The sequence below is a fragment of the Palaemon carinicauda genome, chromosome 1 (genome assembly GCF_036898095.1).
Source record: "Palaemon carinicauda isolate YSFRI2023 chromosome 1, ASM3689809v2, whole genome shotgun sequence".
NCBI lineage: Eukaryota > Metazoa > Arthropoda > Malacostraca > Decapoda > Palaemonidae > Palaemon > Palaemon carinicauda.
In genome coordinates this window covers 1,954,911-1,976,365 of record NC_090725.1, presented here as the reverse complement: position 1 = coordinate 1,976,365, position 21,455 = coordinate 1,954,911, and the positions used below count along the sequence as shown (strand labels likewise).

The 21,455-nt window shown below is 51.8% G+C and overlaps 1 protein-coding gene across 1 annotated transcript in view; it reads left to right on the top strand.

Moving 5' to 3' along the window:
- The window catches only part of LOC137646426 (U6 snRNA-associated Sm-like protein LSm4), a 55,392-nt gene that overhangs the window by 14,336 nt on the left and 19,601 nt on the right, over positions 1-21,455 (top strand). The window contains exon 2 of the mRNA XM_068379528.1: positions 9,371-9,511. Coding sequence (XP_068235629.1) covers positions 9,371-9,511 — 141 coding nt within the window. The remainder of the gene's footprint in view (positions 1-9,370; positions 9,512-21,455) is intronic.

The window sequence follows — 21,455 nt, the reverse complement described above, 5'->3', positions numbered from 1 at the left end:
AAAGCTTCAAGTCTCTCCTTCGAGGCAAAGTGGTGGAAGTAAACTCAGACAACACCACGGCCTTGGCGTACATCTCCAAACAAGGAGGTACCCACTCACTGACGTTGTACGAGATCGCAAGGGACCTGCACATCTGGTCAAAAGGTCAAGACATCTCCCTAGTAACGAGGTTCATCCAAGGCAACTTGAATGTCATAGCAGATTGTCTCAGTCGGAAAGGGCAAGTAATTCCAACAGAATGGACCCTCCACAAGGATGTGTGCAAGAGGCTTTGGGCCACTTGGGGCCAACCAACCATAGATCTCTTTGCAACCTCGCTGACCAAGAGGCTTCCAATCTATTGCTCCCCAGTCCCGGACCCAGCAGCAATACATATAGATGCCTTCCTCCTAGATTGGTCACATCTGGATCTCTACGCATTCCCACCATTCAAGATTGTCAACAAGGTACTGCAGAAGTTCGCCTCTCACGAAGGGACAAGGTTGACGCTAGTTGCTCCCCTCTGGCCCGCGAGAGAATGGTTCACCGAGGTACTTCGATGGCTAGTAGACGTTCCCAGAAGTCTTCCTCTAAGGGTGGACCTTCTACGTCAGCCTCACGTAAAGAAGGTACACCAAAGCCTCCTCGCTCTTCGTCTGACTGCCTTCAGACTATCGAAAGACTCTCGAGAGCTAGAGGCTTTTCGAAGGAGGCAGCCAGTGCGATTGCTAGAGCAAGGAGAGCGTCCACCATTAGAGTCTACCAGTCGAAGTGGGAAGTCTTCCGAGACTGGTGCAAGTCAGTTTCTGTATCCTCGACCAGTACCTCTGTAGCTCAAATAGCTGATTTTCTCTTATACCTGAGAAAAGGACGATCCCTTTCAGCTCCCACTATCAAGGGCTACAGAAGCATGTTGGCATCAGTCTTCCGGCATAGAGGCTTAGATCTTTCCAACAATAAAGATCTTCAAGACCTCCTTAAGTCTTTTGAGACCACCAAGGAGCGTCGTTTGGCTACCCCTGGATGGAATTTAGACGTGGTGCTAAGATTCCTCATGTCAGACAGGTTTGAGCCGTTACAATCAGCCTCCCTGAAAGATCTCTCTCTAAAGACTCTTTTCCTGGTATGCTTAGCCTCGGCTAAAAGAGTCAGTGAGATTCATGCCTTCAGCAAGAACATCGGATTTTCGTCAGAAAAAGCCACCTGTTCGCTGCAACTTGGTTTTCTAGCCAAAAATGAGCTGCCTTCTCGGCCTTGGCCTAAATCTTTCGATATTCCCAGCTTATCGGAGATCGTAGGCAATGAACTAGAAAGAGTCTTATGCCCTGTTAGAGCTCTTAAGTTCTATTTAAAGCGTACCAAACCTTTACGAGGCCAATCTGAAGCTTTATGGTGTTCAGTTAAGAAACCATCTTTGCCCATGTCAAAGAATGCTTTATCATACTTTATCAGATTGTTAATACGAGAAGCTCATTCACATCTGAGTGAGGAAGACCGAGCTTTGCTTAAGGTGAAGACGCACGAAGTTAGAGCTGTAGCAACTTCCGTGGCCTTTAAGCAAAATAGATCTCTGCGAAGTATAATGGACGCAACCTATTGGAGAAGCAAGTCAGTGTTCGCGTCTTTTTATCTAAAGGATGTCCAGTCTCTTTACGAGAACTGCTACACACTGGGACCATTCGTAGCAGCGAGTGCAGTAGTGGGTGAGGGCTCAACCACTACAATTCCCTAATTCCATATCCTTTTAATCTGTCTCTTGAAATGTTTTTAATGTTGTTTTTATGGGTTGTCCGGAAGGCTAAGAAGCCTTTCGCATCCTGGTTGATTTGGCGGGTGGTCAAAGTCATTTCTTGAGAGCGCCTAGATTAGGGGTTTGATGAGGTCCTGTTGTATGGGTTGCAGCCCTTGATACTTCAGCTCCTAGGGGTCTATCAGCATCCTAAGAGGATCGCGAGGCTCCGTAAGGAAGACGTACTTATAAGGCAGAGTAATCGTTCGAGTCGACTTCCTTACCAGGTACCTATTTATTTTGTTTTTGTTATTTTGATAACTTCTAAAATGAAATAAAAACTCTTAGCTCATAAAATGTAAACATATTATACTGGTCTCTACCCACCATCCTGGGTGTGAATCAGCTATATATTCACCGGCTAAGTTAAATATTTAAAAATGATATTTTAATTATAAAATAAATTTTTGAATATACTTACCCGGTGAATATATAAATTAAAGGACCCTCCCTTCCTCCCCAATAGAGACGCAGTGGGACGAGGAGAAAATTGAGTCTTTGTTTAAATGGAGCTTGGTATCTGGCCGACAGATGGCGCTGATGGGCACACCCGCAACCTGTATAGCGATCGCTGGCGAGTTTTTTTGTACAGTTTTTTGTCTGTCGAGCAACAGAGTTGCAGCTATATATTCACCGGGTAAGTATATTCAAAAATTTATTTTATAATTAAAATATCATATTTCCCAAGTCTATTTCTTGCAGTTGAAAAATTAACCAAGATTTGTTCCGTAACGGGAATACAAACCTACGCTATTTATTTGGGGTATCACGCTTTCGGCGTAGCTGAAATGACGAGCCATTAAAATTTAGCGAGGGTTAACTACCCACACCGCTAGTTAGCGGGGCTAGGGGGCGTAGCTATATGTCGGCGGTGGAGACCAACCGCCACACCGTATGTCCAGCTTGCAGAGGCCAACGGTGTGATTTCAACAAGTGTAGTGAGTGTTGAGAGTGGTCTGCCTCCCAGTGGGGAAGGTTTTGGCGATGGCGGAAGAAGAAGTCTAAGCGGGATATTTTGTTCCTTCAAAGGGGAAAAACCCAAGACTTCTTCCATCTCCCAACATTCCTCCGAAGCTCCTACTCATTCGGTCTCTTCCGAGAGACCATCGAGTAGTAGCGTAGACCCATTTAATTTGGGCCAACCCCAGTCCTCAAGAGATGGTGTTGCTTTCCTTAACGAAGCTGCCCCACCTCTCCCCCCAGGTGAAGCCTAGTCAATGTCTTCTGCATTACAGGTTTGGTTGTCCTTGGGGCTTCCGGGTCCGTCTTCCAAAGACTTCTTGCTGCAGCTCATCCTCCGGGGTGCAAGTGTGCAGCCGTCATCATCGACTTCGGAGGTAGATCCTCTGGCTCTCGTCGACATCGCGTGTCAGAGGTGTCTTCTGTGGTCTCTGCCGACTCCCCTGCCCCTCCAGACTCTCCAGCTGTTGCTGCCGACTTAGTTTCCCTCGGTCCTGATTGTCCTTCGAGAGGGAAACTTAGTCCTATGTCTGTTTCTCTTGCGAGTGTTACTCCCCCTCGTGGGAGTTCACTCATAGAGACTCCTCTTCGGAGGACTGCTGCTGCTCATGGTCAGCTTGCTGATCTAACGGCCCCTAGAGAGCGTCTCCATTGCAGAGCTCGCCCGCCGCTCCGCCTTAGAGGTCGCCCTTCACCATCGGTGAAAAGGCGCCTCTTTGGCACTTCTGCTTCATCATCGCAGCCGTCACCCGCAGAGGAGTCTCCGCTTCGGTCATCTCTTGGTCCTCAACCTTCGCCCGTTCCTGGACCTTTACCCGACGACGCTGCTATTAGTCCTCCGACTTCGGTCCTGGACCCTTCTGTAGATCGTTCGCGATCTCCATCGGTGGATGTTCGCCCTTCCAAAGGGCACATCCCTGTTCCTGTGCTACCTGCCATCCGACCTGCCGACCTACCATCGCCGTTCCTGTTCCCGGTACAGCCTCCTGAGGCCATACCCAAGTGCGCAGCTGGGCTCCAACACTCTACAGCTCGCCAGCTCCCTGCAGTGCACTGGCGCTCACCAACATCTCGTCAGCGCTCTACAACGCTTCAGCGCGCGACTTCACCTGTTCGTCCTCACCGCCTACCAGCATGCCAACGATCACCGGCGCAACAGAGCCCATCGAAACTGCACGCGAGCAACCCCGGTCTCCTTCTCGTCAACGCTCTCCTAGACGTCAGCTACAACCAGGGATCTCCCGGGCGCCAACACTCTCCTACGCGCCATCACTCGCCCTCATGCATGGGCCAACTCTCTTCTACGTGCCAGCGCTCTCCTGCGTGCCAGATCTCGCCTACACGCTCACCCGCGCACTCTCGCCAACTCTCTCTTATGTGCCAGCGCTCTCCTGCTCGCCAGATCTCGCCCGCGCGCACGTGCTAGGTCACGCACGCATCAACACTCGCCCGCACGCGCTAGCACTCTCCTGTGCGCGTGTCAGTGCTCACCGGCACATTCGTGCAATAAGCAGAAACACACGGACAGGTCATCATCGCATCATTCCCCTCCCCGCAAATGCCTTGCAGTGTGTCTACCGGGGAAAGGGGAACAGGCCTCTGCAGAAGGGTTCAGGATCCCAAAACTGCCTTTCCTTTAAGGAGGACCCACCTACAGTAGAGACTCCTCGTAGGGAACCTTCGGTCCCTTTCCCTTCAGGGGATCTGTCTGACGGTGTATCAGTCAGTTAACAGCCATGGTTCAGTGCTATAGTTTGAGCAGTAGTACAGGCCTTCAATCCCGCTCTGTCTGGCCGCTCTTCGGAGCAGCCTACAGCGCCAGACTCTCGGCAAAGAACCATGACTTCTTCCTCCCCCCTGAAGAGGAAAAGAGGAGTCTCTGACGCGGTCACTTTCTCGAGGGTAAAGCTAGCTCTGGTTAGACCATCAAGGCTAGCTCCTGCATCTTCTTAGGGATACTCTCCCACCTCACCTTTCCCAAGGGAGTCGCGTGAGCTACCACCTATGGAAATCAGGAGGGACATGACATCTCGGCCTTCCTTGGAAGGAGCCCAAAGACTCCAAGACACTGCCAAAGTCCTCTTCTAGGACTACCAAGTCTACAGAGACAGCCAGTCACTCGAGGGATGTCCGCAACCCCCCCCCCTGGAAGAGCTATGGGGGATGGAAGATGGAGACTTCGCTGCAAGTCCAATGTCGGAAGAAGAGCAAAAAGAGTCAGAACATGCATTCTGGCAGGTTCTGATTCTTATAAGGGTTCTCAATGGGTTTACCGACCCAGAGATACCCTCACGGGAGGGCAAGGACACGGGCTTAGACTGTGTCTTTGGCACCCAGAAACCTTCAAAGACCAGTGCAGCCCTGCCCTGGTTCCAAGGGCTGAAGGGTGCCAGGGCTAAGATCGCCCTACAGCTCACCGAATATACCTCGTCCCATCGTTCCGGCTCTACCATTGAGCTTCTCCTACCTCCTCGTGTCCAACAAAGGAGGTATTTCGAGATTCTGGAGGAGCCTTGTCCAGCTCTTCCTCCCCACCAATCTTTGGAAGAGCTCACAAGGGAATCTCTCTAACCAGGGGAAGGTCACGAAGTACGCCGTGCAAGGTACTTCATGGCTTGATTTCTGGTTAGGGACCTTGGGAATCCTGGTACGGAATGAGGATTTCTCCAAGGAACGTACCAGGAAAGCAATGGGGACTTTCCATTTCTCAGGCACTCGCACGATCGAGTTTCTCGCCCACCTAGTTTCGAACTTGTGGGCGAATACCATCCTGAAACGTCTGGGCGCGGTGTCTGAGAGGTTCCGTCAACAACTACCTAATGCCGAGATCGCTAGGCTCAGATATTCCTCTTTAGTGGGAGCCCATCTATTCGAGCATAAGGATGTGGAACATGCCACTGAGAGATGTAGTACTCCCTCCTCCATAGGGCTTTGACTTCTAAGCCCTATAAGCCATCAGCTCCTCAGCAGTCCCGTCCAGCTAAGACCACGACGACCAAGACAGCAGCGAAGACCACTGTGTCTAAGAAGCCCTTTCAAGGACAGGAAAAGCACTAACTCCTCCAGGGGAGCATAATATCCTAGAGGGAGCAGCCAAGGCCGCACACGCTAGGATAGGCACTCCCCCTGGTTGTCCACCAGTAGGGGATGCCTACAAAGTTGCTCGGACAGGTGGAAGCAACTCGGGACTGAACCCTGGACAATCTCTGTGATTCGTCTAGGATATCGCATCCCGTTCATAACATCTATCCCTCCCCTGATCAGGAATCCAGTGTCTAATAGACTCCTTTGCCATGGGATCAGCAAAGGGGCTGGCTCTTCGGGCAGAAATCCAGACCCTGTTGATGAAGGGCCCTCTCCAGGAGGTCCTTGACGGATCCCCAGGCTTCTTTAGTTGACTTGTAAGAAAGGCGTCTGGAGGCTGGAGACCAGTCATCAACCTCTCAGCCCTGAACAAGTTTGTCAAACTAACTCCGTTCAGCATGGAGACTGCAGACACGGTAAGACTAGCGGTAAGACCACAGGACTTCATGTGCACACCGGACCTAAAGGACGCGTACTTCCAGATCCCAGTCCATCCGTTTCAAGTAAGTACTTGAGATTCAACCTAGACAACAGGATATACCAGTTCAAGGTGCTGTGCTTCGGTCTTTCCACAGCACCTCAAGCTAGCCTCAAGTTTTCACCAAAGTGTTTGCCCTACTGTCATCTTGGGCACACAGGATTGACGTCCGTCTCCTTCGTTATCTGGACGACTGGCTAATCCTAGCAGACTCGGTGTCAACCCTTCTTCAACATCAAGACAAACTTCTGAGACTTTGCCAAGGTCTGGGGATCATGGTAAATCTTGAGAAGTCCTCCCTGCTTCCTACGCAGAGACTAGCATACCTAGGCATGATAATAGACACCAATCTCCACAAAGCCTTCCCATCAGACGACAGAATAGCAAGGCTGAGGAAGCTTGCAAGACCCTTTCTCAGACGAGAAGAACTTGCAGCCCAAACGGGGCTATGCCTCCTCGGTTACCTTTCATCACTGGCCCGTCTAGATCCCAATGGCTGCCTCAGGATGAGATCTCTCCAGTGGCGACTCAAGTCCCGGTGGAATCAGACTTGATTCCCCTGTCATCCGGATCGCCATAGGATCAGCGGAACTGGTGGGTGGAAGACGAGAATCTACGAAAGGGAGTGGATTTTCTCATCCTACCCCCGGATTTGATGCTGTTTTCGGACGCTTCAAAAAAAAAGGGGGGGGGGGGGCACGTGCTGCACCGCGTGACCTCAGGCCTCTGGTCAGAGTCAGAAGAGTACCTCCACATAAATCTCCTTGAGATGAAGGCAGTCTTTCTAGCCCCTCAACAGCTCTTAACAGTTCCTGGTGGGCCACTTAGTGGTAGTGATGAGTGACAACACCACGTAGTGGCTTACATCAACAAGCAAGGAGGTACTTTTTCGCAGCCCCTATTCCATCTAGCAGTAGAGATACTGAGATGGGCCAAGACCCACTCGATACCACCATCGGCACGCTTCATTCCGGGCAAGAGGAATGTGCTCGCCGACAACTTGAGCAGAACATATCCGATAGTGAGTACAGAGTGGTCTTTGGATCATCCAGTAGCCAACAAAGTCCTAACTTTGTGGGGTTTCCAGACCTTCTGCAACTCCTGACAGAGCCTCCAAGAGAACTCCCTCCACGACATGATCTACTCTAACAGCCACATGCCAACATATTTCACAAAGCTGTAGCTTCGCTACGACTTCACGCCTGGAGACTATCCAGCATCTCCTCTCTCAGAGAGAATTTTCGCAACAAGTTGCAATCAGGATGTCGGGACACCTGCGAAAGTCATCAGCAGCAGTGTACCTGGCAAAGTGGAAGGTCTTCTGTGGCTGGTGTTGTGGAAGGGGTATCTCTCCTCTTGATACCACTATTCCAGTAATAGCGGAGTTCCTCATATATTTGCGGGAAGAAATGCGCCTGTCAGTCTCGGCGGTGAAAGGCTATCGCTCAGCCTTAAGCCTCGCCTTTAGACTGAACAGAATAGAAATTTCTTCATCGCTAGAACTTTCCTTGCTCATACGGAGTTATGAACTTACCTGTTCTCAGTCTTGAAGTGAGACCTCCCCCTTGGAACTTGGTTCGAGTTCTCAGGTCTCTTAAGAGACCTCCCCATGAACCATTACGCCAGGCAACAGATCGGCATCTAATTTGGAAGACGGTATTCCTGCTAGCTTTGGCTTCGGCTAAGCGAGTCAGTGAACTTCATGGTCTCTCATACGACATCGCCCATTCAAGGGGATGGGGAGAGGTAACATTCAGCTTCGTCCCTAAGTTTATTGCTAAGACTCAGAACCCGGGAGTAGCGGATCTGCGATTCGACTCTTTCCTGATTTCGAGTCTTCCTTCTGTAACAGATGACCCTGATCATCTCCTATTCTGCCCAGTGAGGAGTTTGAGGCTGTACCTTAGGAGAACAGTCGCAGCCCATCCTCGTGTGCCTGCACTCTTCGTTAGCACAGGAAGGACCAAGAGGAGGGTCACCAAGAACAGAATCTCAGCATAGATTTGCAAGGTCATAGATCATGCACTGAATCCAGACCCTCCTCCTTCACGTCACCCCAGAGCTCATGATGTTAGGGGTGTAGCTACGTCCCTGGCATTCAAGAGGAACTTCTCAGTGACGCAGGTTCTTCAGGTTGGGGTGTGGAAACGACAAACTACATTCACATCCTACTACCTGCAAGACGTGACCCACAGGAGACTCGATACGTTTTCTATCGGTCCTGTGGTGGCTGCACAACAGCTGGATAATACCTCAAGCTCCTTATTGGACAAGCAGCAGAAGGTTGAAGGCACTGTTACCCGGTTTTAGAGAACACAGGTGGGTGTGTGTGTGTGTGTGTGTGTGTGTGTGAGCGGGGTACTATCTCCTACCCCTACTAAGTAGCAGTGGGGTAGTTACACCTCGCTAAAAGTCTTATGGCTAGTCTTCCAGCTTTGCCTAAAGTATGTTTCCTAATAAAGAGCTCAAGGTTCGTATTGTTAGGAAAAATACAAATTATTCCAAAATTTGTCATATTGTTAAAGTCACTTTGTATTTTTCCTTACTATACAAACCTGAGTCTTTACTCATAAATTGTCTGCCATCACCAGCCCCAGAGTAAGTCTCAGGCTTCAATCTAAGTGAATTGTCAGTGAGCTGACAACCTCCATGCAACCAGTTAGTAATTACCAGTCGGTTGTTACACTTTCCCTCAGGGCATGTTCTCCTTTCGCCTGAGTTAGTCCCCACAGAAAACGGAAGTAGGGTAGACTACACAAAACTCTGGTCGGTTGAGAGGAGATTCCAGGTACCTCCTAAGAAAGTAGTTCTCGGTAAGTATGTTAGGAAAAATACAAATTACTTAAAATTTGTGATGTTCCAGTTTTGCTTTTATCTATTCTTCTATAGTAAAGGACTTTGGTTTATATAATTAGGAATAATATAAGTTACCAAAAAAAATTGATATTTAGATGACCTTTCTTTAAGTACACCATAATGTGCCTGGCTATAAGGTACATTATACAACACTGTAAGTTAAATGAGCGATTTGACTTGGAGAACATAAAATTTTGCATATTGATCACCTTTTTATTTTGCAGTTACCATTATCTCTACTGAAAACAGCCCAAAACCACCCTATGTTGGTGGAACTTAAAAATGGGGAGACATACAATGGCAACCTAGTGTCTTGCGATAACTGGATGAACATTAATTTAAAAGATGTCATCTGCACTTCCAGGGTAAGTAATATTTTATTTTAGAATCTTGTTATTGAGGTAAGAAAAACTTCATTTTTTCAACACCTAATACAAATAATTTTGCTTTGTTCCGTAACCGAGATACAAACCACGCTATTTACAGAGGGTTTACCTTTTAGCGCAGCTGAAATGACGAGCCAATAGTTTTAACGAGGTTTAATTACCCCCGCGCTAGTTAGCGGGGGGGTGGGGAAGGGTAGCTTGCTACCCCTCCCCCTCCACACACTGGTGACTTGCTTCACTTCACTTTTGGCTCGGCGGTGATCAGACGTGTCTGCTCATCGCCCTCGTGACAGCCTTTAATTTTCTGCTTTTCCTTTTCAGCGTGTGTGTTGGTTGGAAGTTGACCTTCAGTTATTTCTTTACAATGCGTACATGCCCTGGAGTTGCCGGTCGTCCTTGTGGGACTTTCATGTCGGACGTAAATACGGATCCGCACACCCTCTGCCCTCAATGTCGGGGCCGACGGTGTGACCAGAACATGTGCCGTGAGTGCAGGGAGTGGTCTGCCTCCCAGTGGGAGAGGTTTGGCCGTCGGCGTAAGAAGAAGTCCAAGAGAGACCGTTCTCCTCCGGGGTTAGCCTTGAAGGAGGAAGGTTCTCGGGACTCTTCTTCCGCCGCCCAAACCTCCTCCGAAGCTCCCCCTCGTCCGCCTCCTAAGGAGAGTCGGCCGAGTGGGAGCGCAGGCCCTTGTTCTGTTTCCCGACCTTCGGTGGGGGGAGAGGGCGTCGCCTCCCATAGCGAGGCGGTTCCCCCTCCTCCTCCCGGGGGAGGTTATTGATAATGCCTTATCCAGTGATGATCTTTTACAGATTTGGTCGTCCCTGGGGCTTAAGGGCTTGCCCTCCAGGGTCGTTCTTATTGACCTTGTCTCGTTGGGGGCCGCTGTTAAGCAGTCGCCGGCGGTAGCAGAGGTAGACCCTCTGTCTATTGTCGACGTCGTGGTGACAGAGGCCTCCGACGTGGCTGGGCCTTCCGCCGCAGGTGCTGTTGCGGGTGATGGTGCTAAAGGCTCTCCTCCTCCTTCCGTACATCCTTCGAAGGGGGAAGTGAGTCCTTCGGTCTCGGCTGCTGCTCAGCTTCCTTCTGAGGGAAGTGCTTTAACGGAGACTCCCCTTCGGAGGACCGATGGTCCCGACGATCTTCCCCGAGGCCGCCTCCGCCGTAAGGCTCACCGTCCGCTATGCCACAAGGGCCTCCCTTCCCCTTACAGGGGGACTAAGAGGCGCCTTTTTGGGTCTTCATCCTCCGGGGGGGACTCTCCTCGTCAGCCTCAACCTACAGCTCCGCCCTCGAACCTCTCTGCAGACCGCTCACCATCTCCTGCCAGATCTTCGCCTTCTGGAGAACTCGTCACCCGACGGGCAACGGTCCCTTCGGGGCTAAGGGATCCTTCCCTTACGCGAGCAGTGCTAGCGCACAAGCGCTCTCCTGCTCGCCAGCGCTCTCCTGATCTTCAGCGCTCTCCTGCTCGTCGACGATATCCTGCTCGCCGACGCTCGCCTGCTCGTCGGGTATCTCCTGATGTTCGCCCCCCTCGCCAGCGCTCTCCTGCTCGTCAGCTCTCTTCCGAGCGTCAGCGCTCATTTGAGGACCATCGCCCTGCGGTTTCTGACCACCCTTTAGTTCCTGCTGAACTCCCTGCTCACCATCTGCCTGGTCCTGTGGCTACGCAACATCGTGCAGCGCGTGTGTCAAAAACACATGTTCGCCAACGCGCCAGCGATCTCCCAGTTCCTGCTCGTGAACGCGCCGCGCCACCTGTCCTTTCAGATGACACGCGTCGACCTTCTGCTCGCCAGCGATTACCTCCTCGCCAGCGTTCACCTGCTTGCCAGCGCGCACAGGCGATCTTAGTATCGCCTATTCAACAGCGACAGCTAGCGCGCCAACGTTCTCCAACGCTCCTGAAGGAACATGGTTCGCCAGCTTCTAGCTCGCCATCGCGCGATCGCCCGCCTGCGCATGCTGCTCACCATCGCTCGCCATTGCACGATCGCCCTCCTGCGCATGCTGCTCGCTATCGCTCGCCCCTGCACGATCGCCCTCCTGCGCATGCTGATCACCATCGCACCCCATCACACGATCGCCCACTTGCACATGCTGATCGCCATCGCTCGTCATCACGCCATCGCCCTCCTGCGCATGCTGCTCGCCATCGCTCGCCCCTGCGCGATCGCCCTCCTGCGGATGCTGATCACCATTGCACCCCATCACGCGATCGTTCACCTGCGCATGCTACTCGCCATCGCTTACCATTACGCGGTCCTTCACCTGCGCATGCTGCTCACCATCGCACGCCAGTGCGTCGACATGCCACATCGCGCCATCGTTAACTTGAGCGACTGCACTCACCACCTCGTCATCGATCGCCTGTGGATCTACATCGCCAGCGATCTTCCTCACCTACGCGGCAGCGCGTTCCCTCGCCGTCGCGCCAACGCTTGCGTTCGTCGCCTCGGACACGCGTTCATTTACCTGCCCACCCTCGCGCCCACTCGCCCGCGCGACCGCTCGTTTGTGCGCCCGCGCGACCATTCGCCCTTGCGCGACCATCGTTCGCGGCGAATTCCGCAGCCGGTGGTAGCAGCAGGAACGCGTGCTCCTTGACGGCACTCGGGATCACCTCCATCCAAACACAGGTTGGTAGTGCAGGACGAGGAGAGGTTAGTACATCATTCTTCCCCACCTTCTTTTCAGGCAGGTACCATCGTGTCCACTCCAAAGGATCGCCCGATCCCTTTCCCTTTAGCAAGGATTTCGGACTCTGTGTCCTTGGAGCAGCAGACTTGGTTTGGTCCTCTGGCACGGGCTTTAGTGAGGGTTATGAAACCAGCACTCGCCGGCCAGGGTAACAAACCAACGGCTGTCTCTCCTACGCTGAAGAGAAAGAGAGAAGTGGACTTCGTGGTGACTTCCCCCAGGGCGAAGTTGGTTCCCAAGAGGTCGGTCGCGAAGGTCCCTTCTCCTGCACGAGTACTCTCTCCTTCTCCCGTGGACGAGGCCTTTCCGTCCTCAGGTGAGTCCAGTGGGGCGGTAGTCTTCCCCTCGGCACCAGGGGGGGGGAGACTTCGCTTCAGGCAGGAGAATCGTCTCGTGAGGAAGGGGCCCCTCGAACCTCGTTGTTGGGATCCTGTATCCCTCCCAGGAGGGAACCCAAGGATTCCAAGACCGTCCCTAAATCCTCTGCAAGGATCCGTCAGGAACCCACGACTACCCAGGGGAATGTCCACGTATCACCCCAGGAAGAGATTCCTGGGCCAGGAGACTTAGCTGCCAGCCCGCAGGGAGGAGAACAGCAAGAATCCGAACATGCCTTCTGGCAGGTCCTAAGCCTGATAAGGCAACTTAACGGGCTTACGGATCCAGTCATCGCCCCCCGTGAAGGCAAAGACACGATTCTGGATGAAGTGTTTGACGTTCGGAAGGCCCCTAAGACCATTGCAGCTCTGCCCTGGTCTCGGGGGCTGAAGAGTGCCAGGGCTAGGGCCAACGCTCAGCTCGCACTTCTTGCCTCCTCCAGTCGTTCCACTGCCGGGAACAAGCTCATCCCTCCTCCTCGCCTCCAGCAGAGGAGGTATTTCGAGATCCTGGGTGAGCACAACCTCGCTCTTCCTCTCCATCACTCTGTGGAGGAGCTGGCGAAGGGAGTTCCCCTTGAGAAACTCTCTGCCCGGCAGGTGTCGTTCTCGGCGGCAGAGATCCTTAACCACGAGAAGGTCGCTAAGTGTGCCATGCAGGCCACTTCGTGGCTGGACTTCTGGCTAGGATCTCTGGGCATCCTATTGCGATCGAAGGACTTGTCCAAGGAGACCAATAGGAAGGCCCTAGAGACCTTCTTGCTCTCGGGCACCCGCTCCATCGAGTTTTTGGCGCACCAGGTTACCACCCTGTGGGCCAACTCGGTGTTGAAGCGTCGCGATGCTGTGTCCGAGAGATTCCATCCGAAGGTCCCCACCGTAGATGTGTGTAGGCTCCGACATGCTTCCCTTCTGGGGGAGAACCTGTTTGAGCCTCAAGACATGGAGTGAACGGCTGAGAGGTGGAGGAAATCCAGCACGGACTCCCTCCTCCACAGGGCCCTTACAACTCGGCCCTATAAGCCTCCAGCCCCGCCACAACAGCAGCAACAGCCTCGTAAGGCTCCCAAACAGGCACCGGCAGCTAAGAAGGTGGTGTCTAAGCCCCAGCCCTTTCCAGCCAAGGTCAAGAGGGTCGGTAAGTCCTCCAGGGGAGGCAAGACTCCTAGGGGTGGCAGTCCCCCTGCATGTCCACCTGTGGGGGGATGCTTTCAGCGTTGCGTCCGCAGGTGGCAGCAACACGGGGCCGATGCTTGGACGGTCTCTGTGATCGGCCAAGGTTATCGCGTCGCGTTCACAACATCTCAACCTCCCCTGACAGCGAATCCAGTGTCGTTGAGCTCCTATGCCACGGGATCGGCAAAGGGGCTGGCCCTTCAGGCCGAAGTCGAGACCATGCTCGAGAAGGGTGCTCTCCAGGGGGTCGTGGACGGCTCCCCAGGCTTCTTCAGTCGACTCTTTCTTGTAGAGAAGGCTACTGGAGGCTGGAGACCCGTCATCGATCTCTCAGCTCTGAAAAGGTTTGTCAAACAAACCCGGTTCAGCATGGAGACAGCAGACACGGTCAGACTTGCGGTGAGACCACAAGACTTCATGTGTACACTGGATCTAAAGGACGCGTACTTCCAGATCCCAATCCATCCGTCTTCCAGGAAGTACCTGAGATTCTGCTTAGACAACAAGATCTACCAGTTCAAGGTGCTGTGTTTCGGTTTCTCCACAGCTCCTCAGGTGTTCACCAGAGTGTTCACCCTGATTTCATCTTGGGCGCACAGGAACGGCATTCGTCTCCTTCGTTACCTGGACGATTGGCTGATCCTAGCAGACTCGGAGTCGACCCTTCTTCGGCACCGAGACAGGCTTCTGGATCTTTGCCAGGATCTGGGGATCGTGGTAAACCTCGAGAAGTCCTCTCTGCAGCCGTCCCAACGACTGGTTTATCTAGGCATGCTAATAGACACCAATATCCACAAAGCCTTTCCATCAGACGACCGGATAGCAAGGCTGAGGAGGGTGGCGGAACCCTTCCTCAGGCGAAAAGAACTCCCCGCCCAATCGTGGTTGCGTCTCTTAGGCCACCTATCCTCCCTGGCCCGTCTGGTTCCAAACAGCCGCCTCAGGATGAGATCCCTTCAATGGCGGCTAGAGTCCCGGTGGAATCAAGGATCCGATTCCCCGGACATTCGGATCCCAATGGGGTCTCTGGAACAGACGGACTTGCGGTGGTGGCTGGCCGACGAGAACCTGCGGAAGGGAGTGAGTCTTCCCGTCCTCCCCCCGGAATTGACTCTGTTTTTGGACGCGTCAAAAGAAGGGTGGGGGGCGCACGTTCTGAACCAGAGGGCCTCAGGCCTTTGGTCAGAATCAGAAAAGTGCCTACACATTAACCTGCTAGAATTGAAGGCCGTCTTTCTGGCTCTTCAGCAGTTCCAACGGTCCCTGGCGGGTCACTCCGTGGTGGTGATGAGCGACAACACCATGGTAGTGGCTTATATCAACAAGCAGGGAGGCACTTTTTCGCAACAGCTATCCCATCTTGCAGTAGAGACTCTGAGGTGGACCGAAACCCACTCGATAACACTATCAGCTCGCTTCATTCCTGGCAAGAGGAATGTGCTCGCCGACAGTCTGAGCAGGGCTTCGCAGAAAGTGAGTACCGAGTGGTCTTTGGATCCTCAGATAGCCAACAAAGTGCTGACTTTGTGGGGTTCCCCGACTGTGGACTTGTTCGCGACAGTCTTGAACTTCAAGCTGCCCCTGTACTGCTCACCAGTCCCGGACCCCAAGGCACTCTGGCAAGATGCTTTCCAGCAACGGTGGGACAACATCGACGTGTACGCCTTCCCTCCGTTCTGTCTGATGAGAAGGGTGCTCAACAGGACCAGACTATCGGTCAACTGTTCGATGACTCTGGTAGCTCTGCTATGGCATCACGCGGAATGGTTTCCGGACCTTCTGTAACTCCTGACGGAACTCCCAAGGGAGCTTCCTCCACGACACGAGCTTCTCAGACAACCCCACTCCGGCGTCCCTCACAGGGCCGTAGCCTCGCTTCGGCTTCACGCCTGGAGACTATCCAGCGTCTCCTCGCGGAGAGAGGCTTTTCGCAACAGGTTGCGGAGAGAATGTCTCGGCACCTGCGAAGGTCCTCTGAGGGAGTCTACCAAGCAAAGTGGAGAGTCTTTTGTGGTTGGTGTCGTGGAAGGGGTATCTCTCCACTCGATGCCACTATTCCAGCAATAGCGGACTTCCTTGTGTATCTGCGAGAAGAAATGCGCCTTTCTGTCTCGGCAGTGAAAGGCTATCGCTCAGCCTTAAGCTTGGCCTTCAGATTGAAGGGCGTGGATATTTCTTCATCGCTAGAACTCTCTTTACTCATACGTAGCTATGAGCTTACCTGCCCCCAGTCGGAAGTGAGACCCCCTCCTTGGAACGTGGTTCGAGTCCTCAAGTCTCTTTAGAGATCTCCCTTCGAGCCATTACGCCAGGCCTCCGATCGCCACCTGTCTTGGAAGACGGCTTTCCTACTCGCCTTGGCTTCGGCCAAGCGAGATAGTGAACTTCATGGTCTCTCGTACGACATCGCCCATTCAAGGGGATGGGGGGAGGTAACGTGCAGGTTCGTCCCTGAGTTTGTGGCCAAGACTCAGAATCCTGGAGTGCCGGATCGTCGGTTCGACTCTTTCAGGATCGCGAGTCTCCGTTCTGTAACAAACGACCCAGACCAGCTGCTACTATGTCCAGTGAGGTGTCTGAGGCACTACTTGAAGAGAACGGCTGCAGTTCGTCCTCATGTGCGAGCTTTGTTTGTGAGCACAGGCAGGACAAAGAGGAGGGTCACCAGGAACACCATCTCAGCTTGGATTTGAAGGGTTATCCACCATGCCCTGAATCCTGACCCTCCTCCGTCACGTCGCCCTCGGGCCCACGATGTCAGGGGTATTGCTACATCCCTGGCCTTCAAGAGAAACTTCTCTGTGACGCAGGTACTTCAAGCTGGGGTCTGGAAGCGTCAAACGACCTTCACAGCCCACTACCTGCAAGACGTGACCCACAGGAGCCTCGATACGTTTTCTATTGGCCCTGTGGTGGCTGCACAACAGCTGGTCTAACCTCAGGCTCCTTTTTGGACAAGTAGCAGTAGGTTGAGGGCGTTGTTACCCGGTCTTAGTCTGCGTGAATGAAAGAGTATGTCTGACCCTTACTTCTTTCTTCATTCTCCCCTCTCTTGGGGAAGCAGCATCCTGGTCCTCGCATAGCTGACCTCGACCTCTGCAGGTAACCCATGCTTCTTTGTGCTCCTAGTATTAAGCTTAATACTGTTGCGTCTCCCATACCCTGACGAGGTGGTATGGGGAACGTCCTATCCTAGAATTCCTATCTGAAGGTCTCAAGGTCAACTTCATAGGACGAGTCACACTCTCCTCCTCACACTGCTTATGTAGGCCACTAGTTCCTAGCGATGCTAGGAACTTGTGAGGTACAGGGGCTCCCTCTCTCTAGTGCTGCTCACTGAGGGATCGAGCCCCCGGGCAAGCCGAAGTCAGTAAGGCTGGGGACTTTCCACCCTTCCTAAGGGGTAAGTCACCCTCTGTAAATAGCGTGGTTTGTATTTCGGTTACGGAACAATTGACAAATTCGAAGATAATTTGTATTTTTCCTAACCATACAAACCTTAGCTATTTACACATATGTGCCCGCCATCCCTGACCCCCAAGTCAAGTCCTACCTCTAAGTGAAGTGAAGCAAGTCACCGGTGTGTGGAGGGGGGAGGGGTAGCAAGCTACCCTTCCCCACCCCCCCGCTAACTAGCGCGGGGGTAATTAACCCTCGTTAAAACTATTGGCTCGTCATTTCAGCTGCGCTAAAAGGTAAACCCTCTGTAAATAGCTAAGGTTTGTATGGTTAGGAAAAATACAAATTATCTTCGAATTTGTCATTTTTACTATAGATATATATCTGCTCCAACAATATATACAAACCATTACGTTCTTTACAGTGGAGATCTATTTTGGGGATAGCTGGAACCAGCCGTTAAGCTTTTTACGAGGAGTGATTACCCTCAGATGGTTAGCGGAGTATTAGTAGACCGTCCCTCCTTGCTCACACCAGCAATAGCAACAAACTGTCACTTTTTATTTCGGCTAGGTGGTGTACAGACGTTGTCATACTTTCACGTTGTAAATCAAATAAAAATTTCTCTACGAAATAAACTGGCCTAAAAGTTAAAGACTTTACTTTTTTCTTTTACAGGTGTTTATGCCCATAGGGATCAAAAACCATTTGTATTTTACCTGTCATTGAAGGGCGTCGGTGCGGCACTTTCATGTCGGTGGTGGAGACTGATGCTCAAGTTCTCTGCCCTGCGTGTAGGGGTCACTCTTGCACACAGGAGTTTCCATGCGACGAGTGTCATGAGTGGTCGTCCTCCCAGTAGATAAGGTTTAGCAGATGATGGAAGAAGGCTAAAAGGGATTCTTTCCCTTTGGGTTCATCCTCGAAAGGGGAGAAACCTCCCCTACTGACTACATTGGCTCAATTTCGCCATTCTGACTGTTCAGTCATCTTCCTCTTGGGGTAGGTCAAATATGAGTGGTGCTCGTTTGACAACCCTACATTCCTGGTCCTCTGTTACTTCCCATAGTGAAGTAGCACCGGCCACTGTCGTGGAGGAGTCACATTCTGCTGATATGGTGGCCTTCCTTGGGGCTTACGGGCTCTCTGTGTATAAAAAAGTTTCTAGAGGCCTGGCAGTTGGGCACGCAGTGGAAGTGAACAGCCTTACCAGGGGTTGATCACCATTTTCCCTCTCGAGACTCCATATATCGTAGACCGAAAGAGTCTCTCATCTGTCCGGCTGTCTTGACCTCTGCTTCTGCTCGCCCCATCGTTCGTTCTGCTTCATTGGATGGGCGGGAGCAGTTGCTGACAAGCACTCTTCGGAGTTACTTGCCAGGGAATTCCTCCATGGTGAGCCCTGAGTCTATCTCAGGCTATGTCCTAAGGACAGTTCAAGATTTGGATCCTCTGTCAGGGTTCGCACAGCCAGAGGGAAAGTAGAATGAGCTGTCCGAAGGTGCGCCTCCAGGTGTTGGTCACCAATCTTCTTGCTTGCGGGGAGAGCTGCCGCCAGTGGCAACAGGAGTTGATCGCCCTTCCTGTGCGCGGAAGAGGAGCCCTTCCCCTGAGTGGTCTCCCCAACTTGGAGATTCCACTGAAGGGCTTTGGATTCATCCATGCCCTGCTCCAGTTCATCGGAGCATAGCTTTTTGGAGCTGGACAACGACAGAGTTAAGAGATTACTTGGATCCTTCTCCCTCCTCATCATGTCCGTCGCGCACACAGCGTTCACCCTTGAACCAGCAGAGGAACAAGATCTCCTAGGGAGGTCCTGTTTACGGACAACTGTAGGCTTTCGCCTATAGAAGTAGTTTGACATTAGCCTTACGCTGCTACAGCAGAACTCATCCCGCTGTCTCCGAAGTTGCAGGGTCGGAGGAGATAGAGAAGAAGGAGAGTCCTCCTCTCTCAGCCGACGTTAACATCCATCTGTGAAAGAGGAAGGACACAAAGACTATTCCCAGGAACTGGTGCTTGAGGTCCGAGCGACTAGTGCAAGGGGAGGGTCAGTCGGCTACAATGTCAGTTCCAGCAAGACCAGAACACAGCGGCATCCCTTCAAAGGCTCATTCCTCTGTAACATGGACTAATGTTGACAACCTAGACCCTCCCTGGGCTGGTATGGGTGGTAGCTCGGAGGAGAAGAAACCATTCGATGACTGTTCGGAACACTAGATCGGGTGCTGCCCGAGTCTTCCAGCCCCAAGATCTCCTTGGAACAGAAAGACGCAGATCATGTCTTTCTGCTATTCTTATTTTTCATTCATAAGATCAATTCATTTGGGTGAGCCAGATTAAGTTCTAGTGTAGGGCAAGGACACAGTCCTAGACATCTTTTGCAACACTCCAAGGCCCACCAAGACCAGGGTAGATTTGCCTTCGTCAAGGGCGGTCAAGCAAAGAAGAGGGCTTACGCCCAGGTGGCAGCAACATCACAGTCCCTGTGGTCTGTGAACTCGTCTCGTTTTCTTCCTCTGCTGTACGTATGTCAGAGGAAATAGTATGAGTGTGGAGGACGACCCATTTCTACTACCCTTGGATCTGGTAATTCTGGCTCTGATGCAGAATTCATCCCTGGACAAGCTGATGAATTTGCCGGTGAACTTCTCTGAGGCAAACGCAACCAACATGGATCGGGTTCCCAAGTGTGCTTTGCAATCCGTTTCTTGGTTTGTCTGCTGGTTTGAGTCTGTGGGCTACCTTATCAAGAATGAAGATGACGCAAAAGAGGGAGGCTAATGTCAGCCTTCCTCTTGTTGGGAGCAAGAACCCCGAGTTCCTGACACATAACATCATTAACCAGTGGGTCAACTGGATTTTCAGAAGGCTCAATGCGGTTATCTTGAAATTCCAGAGGCAGGTGCCAAGGAGAGAAGTGATGAAGTTATGCAATGCCTTGATGGACTCTGGAGGCAAGTGCCAAGGAGAGAGGTGATGAATTTATGCAACGCTTCGATGGACGGTCCCTCCCTTTCTAACATAGAGGACATTGAGGTGGTAGCAGACAGATGGAAGATGGCCAGCCAGGACTCTCTTCTCTATAGGGCCATGACTTCATGCCCTTACTCTGCGGCACCACTATCACAGAAATCGTCTGCGGTGAAGTGCTAGGGTGCCAGAAAGTCTGTGCAGCCACTGAATCAGGCAGCATAACCTCATGGTACTAAGCATCCCTTTCAATTTAAGTGCAGAGGCAGCAAGAGGGGAGAACATGGGCATTCCTGTTGGGGAGGGGATTTTACCCGACCAGTCCACCGGTTGGAGATGTCTGCAGAGCAGTTGGCAGAGGTGGATGCTCCACGGGGCTGGGCCTTGGTCAGTCTTTGTACTTCGAGGAGGATACATTGTCCCACTCACATGCTCTCGCCCTCCACTGACCCTCCATCCAACAATGACAGGTTCCTACGCAAAGGGATTTGCAAAGAAACAGGCTCTTTGGGCTTCTACAGTTGGTTATTTCTTGTAAAAAATGGTGTCTGGCAGCAAGAGATCAGTCATTGACCTCAGGTTTGAACGAGTTTGTCTAATAGACTCCATTGAAGATGGAGGTGGCCCAAACAGTCAGACAGGCCATCAGACCAGAGGACTTCATGATATTGTTTGAACTCAAGGATGCGTAAGGGTAAGGGAGATGTGCTTGAGTGTTGTAATTCAAGGGGTATTAGTTTGTTGAGTTGTGGTTGGAGAAGTGTATGGTAGAGTACTGACTAATAGGATTAGGGAAAAACAGAATGCAGTAGGGTAGTTTTAGAAGAGGTAGGGGATGTATGAATCAGATTTTTACAGTTAGGCAGATATGCGAGAAATATTTAGCAAAAGGCAAGGAGATGTATGTTGTCTTTATAGCTCTGGAGAAAGCGTATGATAGAGTTAATAGGGAAGCGATGTGGAATGTGATGAAGTTATATGGAATTGGTGAAAGGTGGTTGCAAGCAGTGAAATGTTTCTACAAAGGTAGTAAAGCGTGTGTTAGGATAGGAAATAAAGTGAGTGAGTGGTTTCCAGTGAGAGTGGGGCTGAGACAGGGATGTGATGTCGCCATGGTGGTTCAACTTGTTTCTTGATGGAGTGATGAGAAAGGTGAAAGCTCGAGTGCTTGGTCGAGGATTGAAACTGATAGACGAGAGTGATCATGAGTGGGAGGTAAATCAGTGTTTGTGGATGATACTGTACTGGTTGCAGACTCGGAAGAGAAGCTTGGTCGATTAATGACAGAATTTGGAACG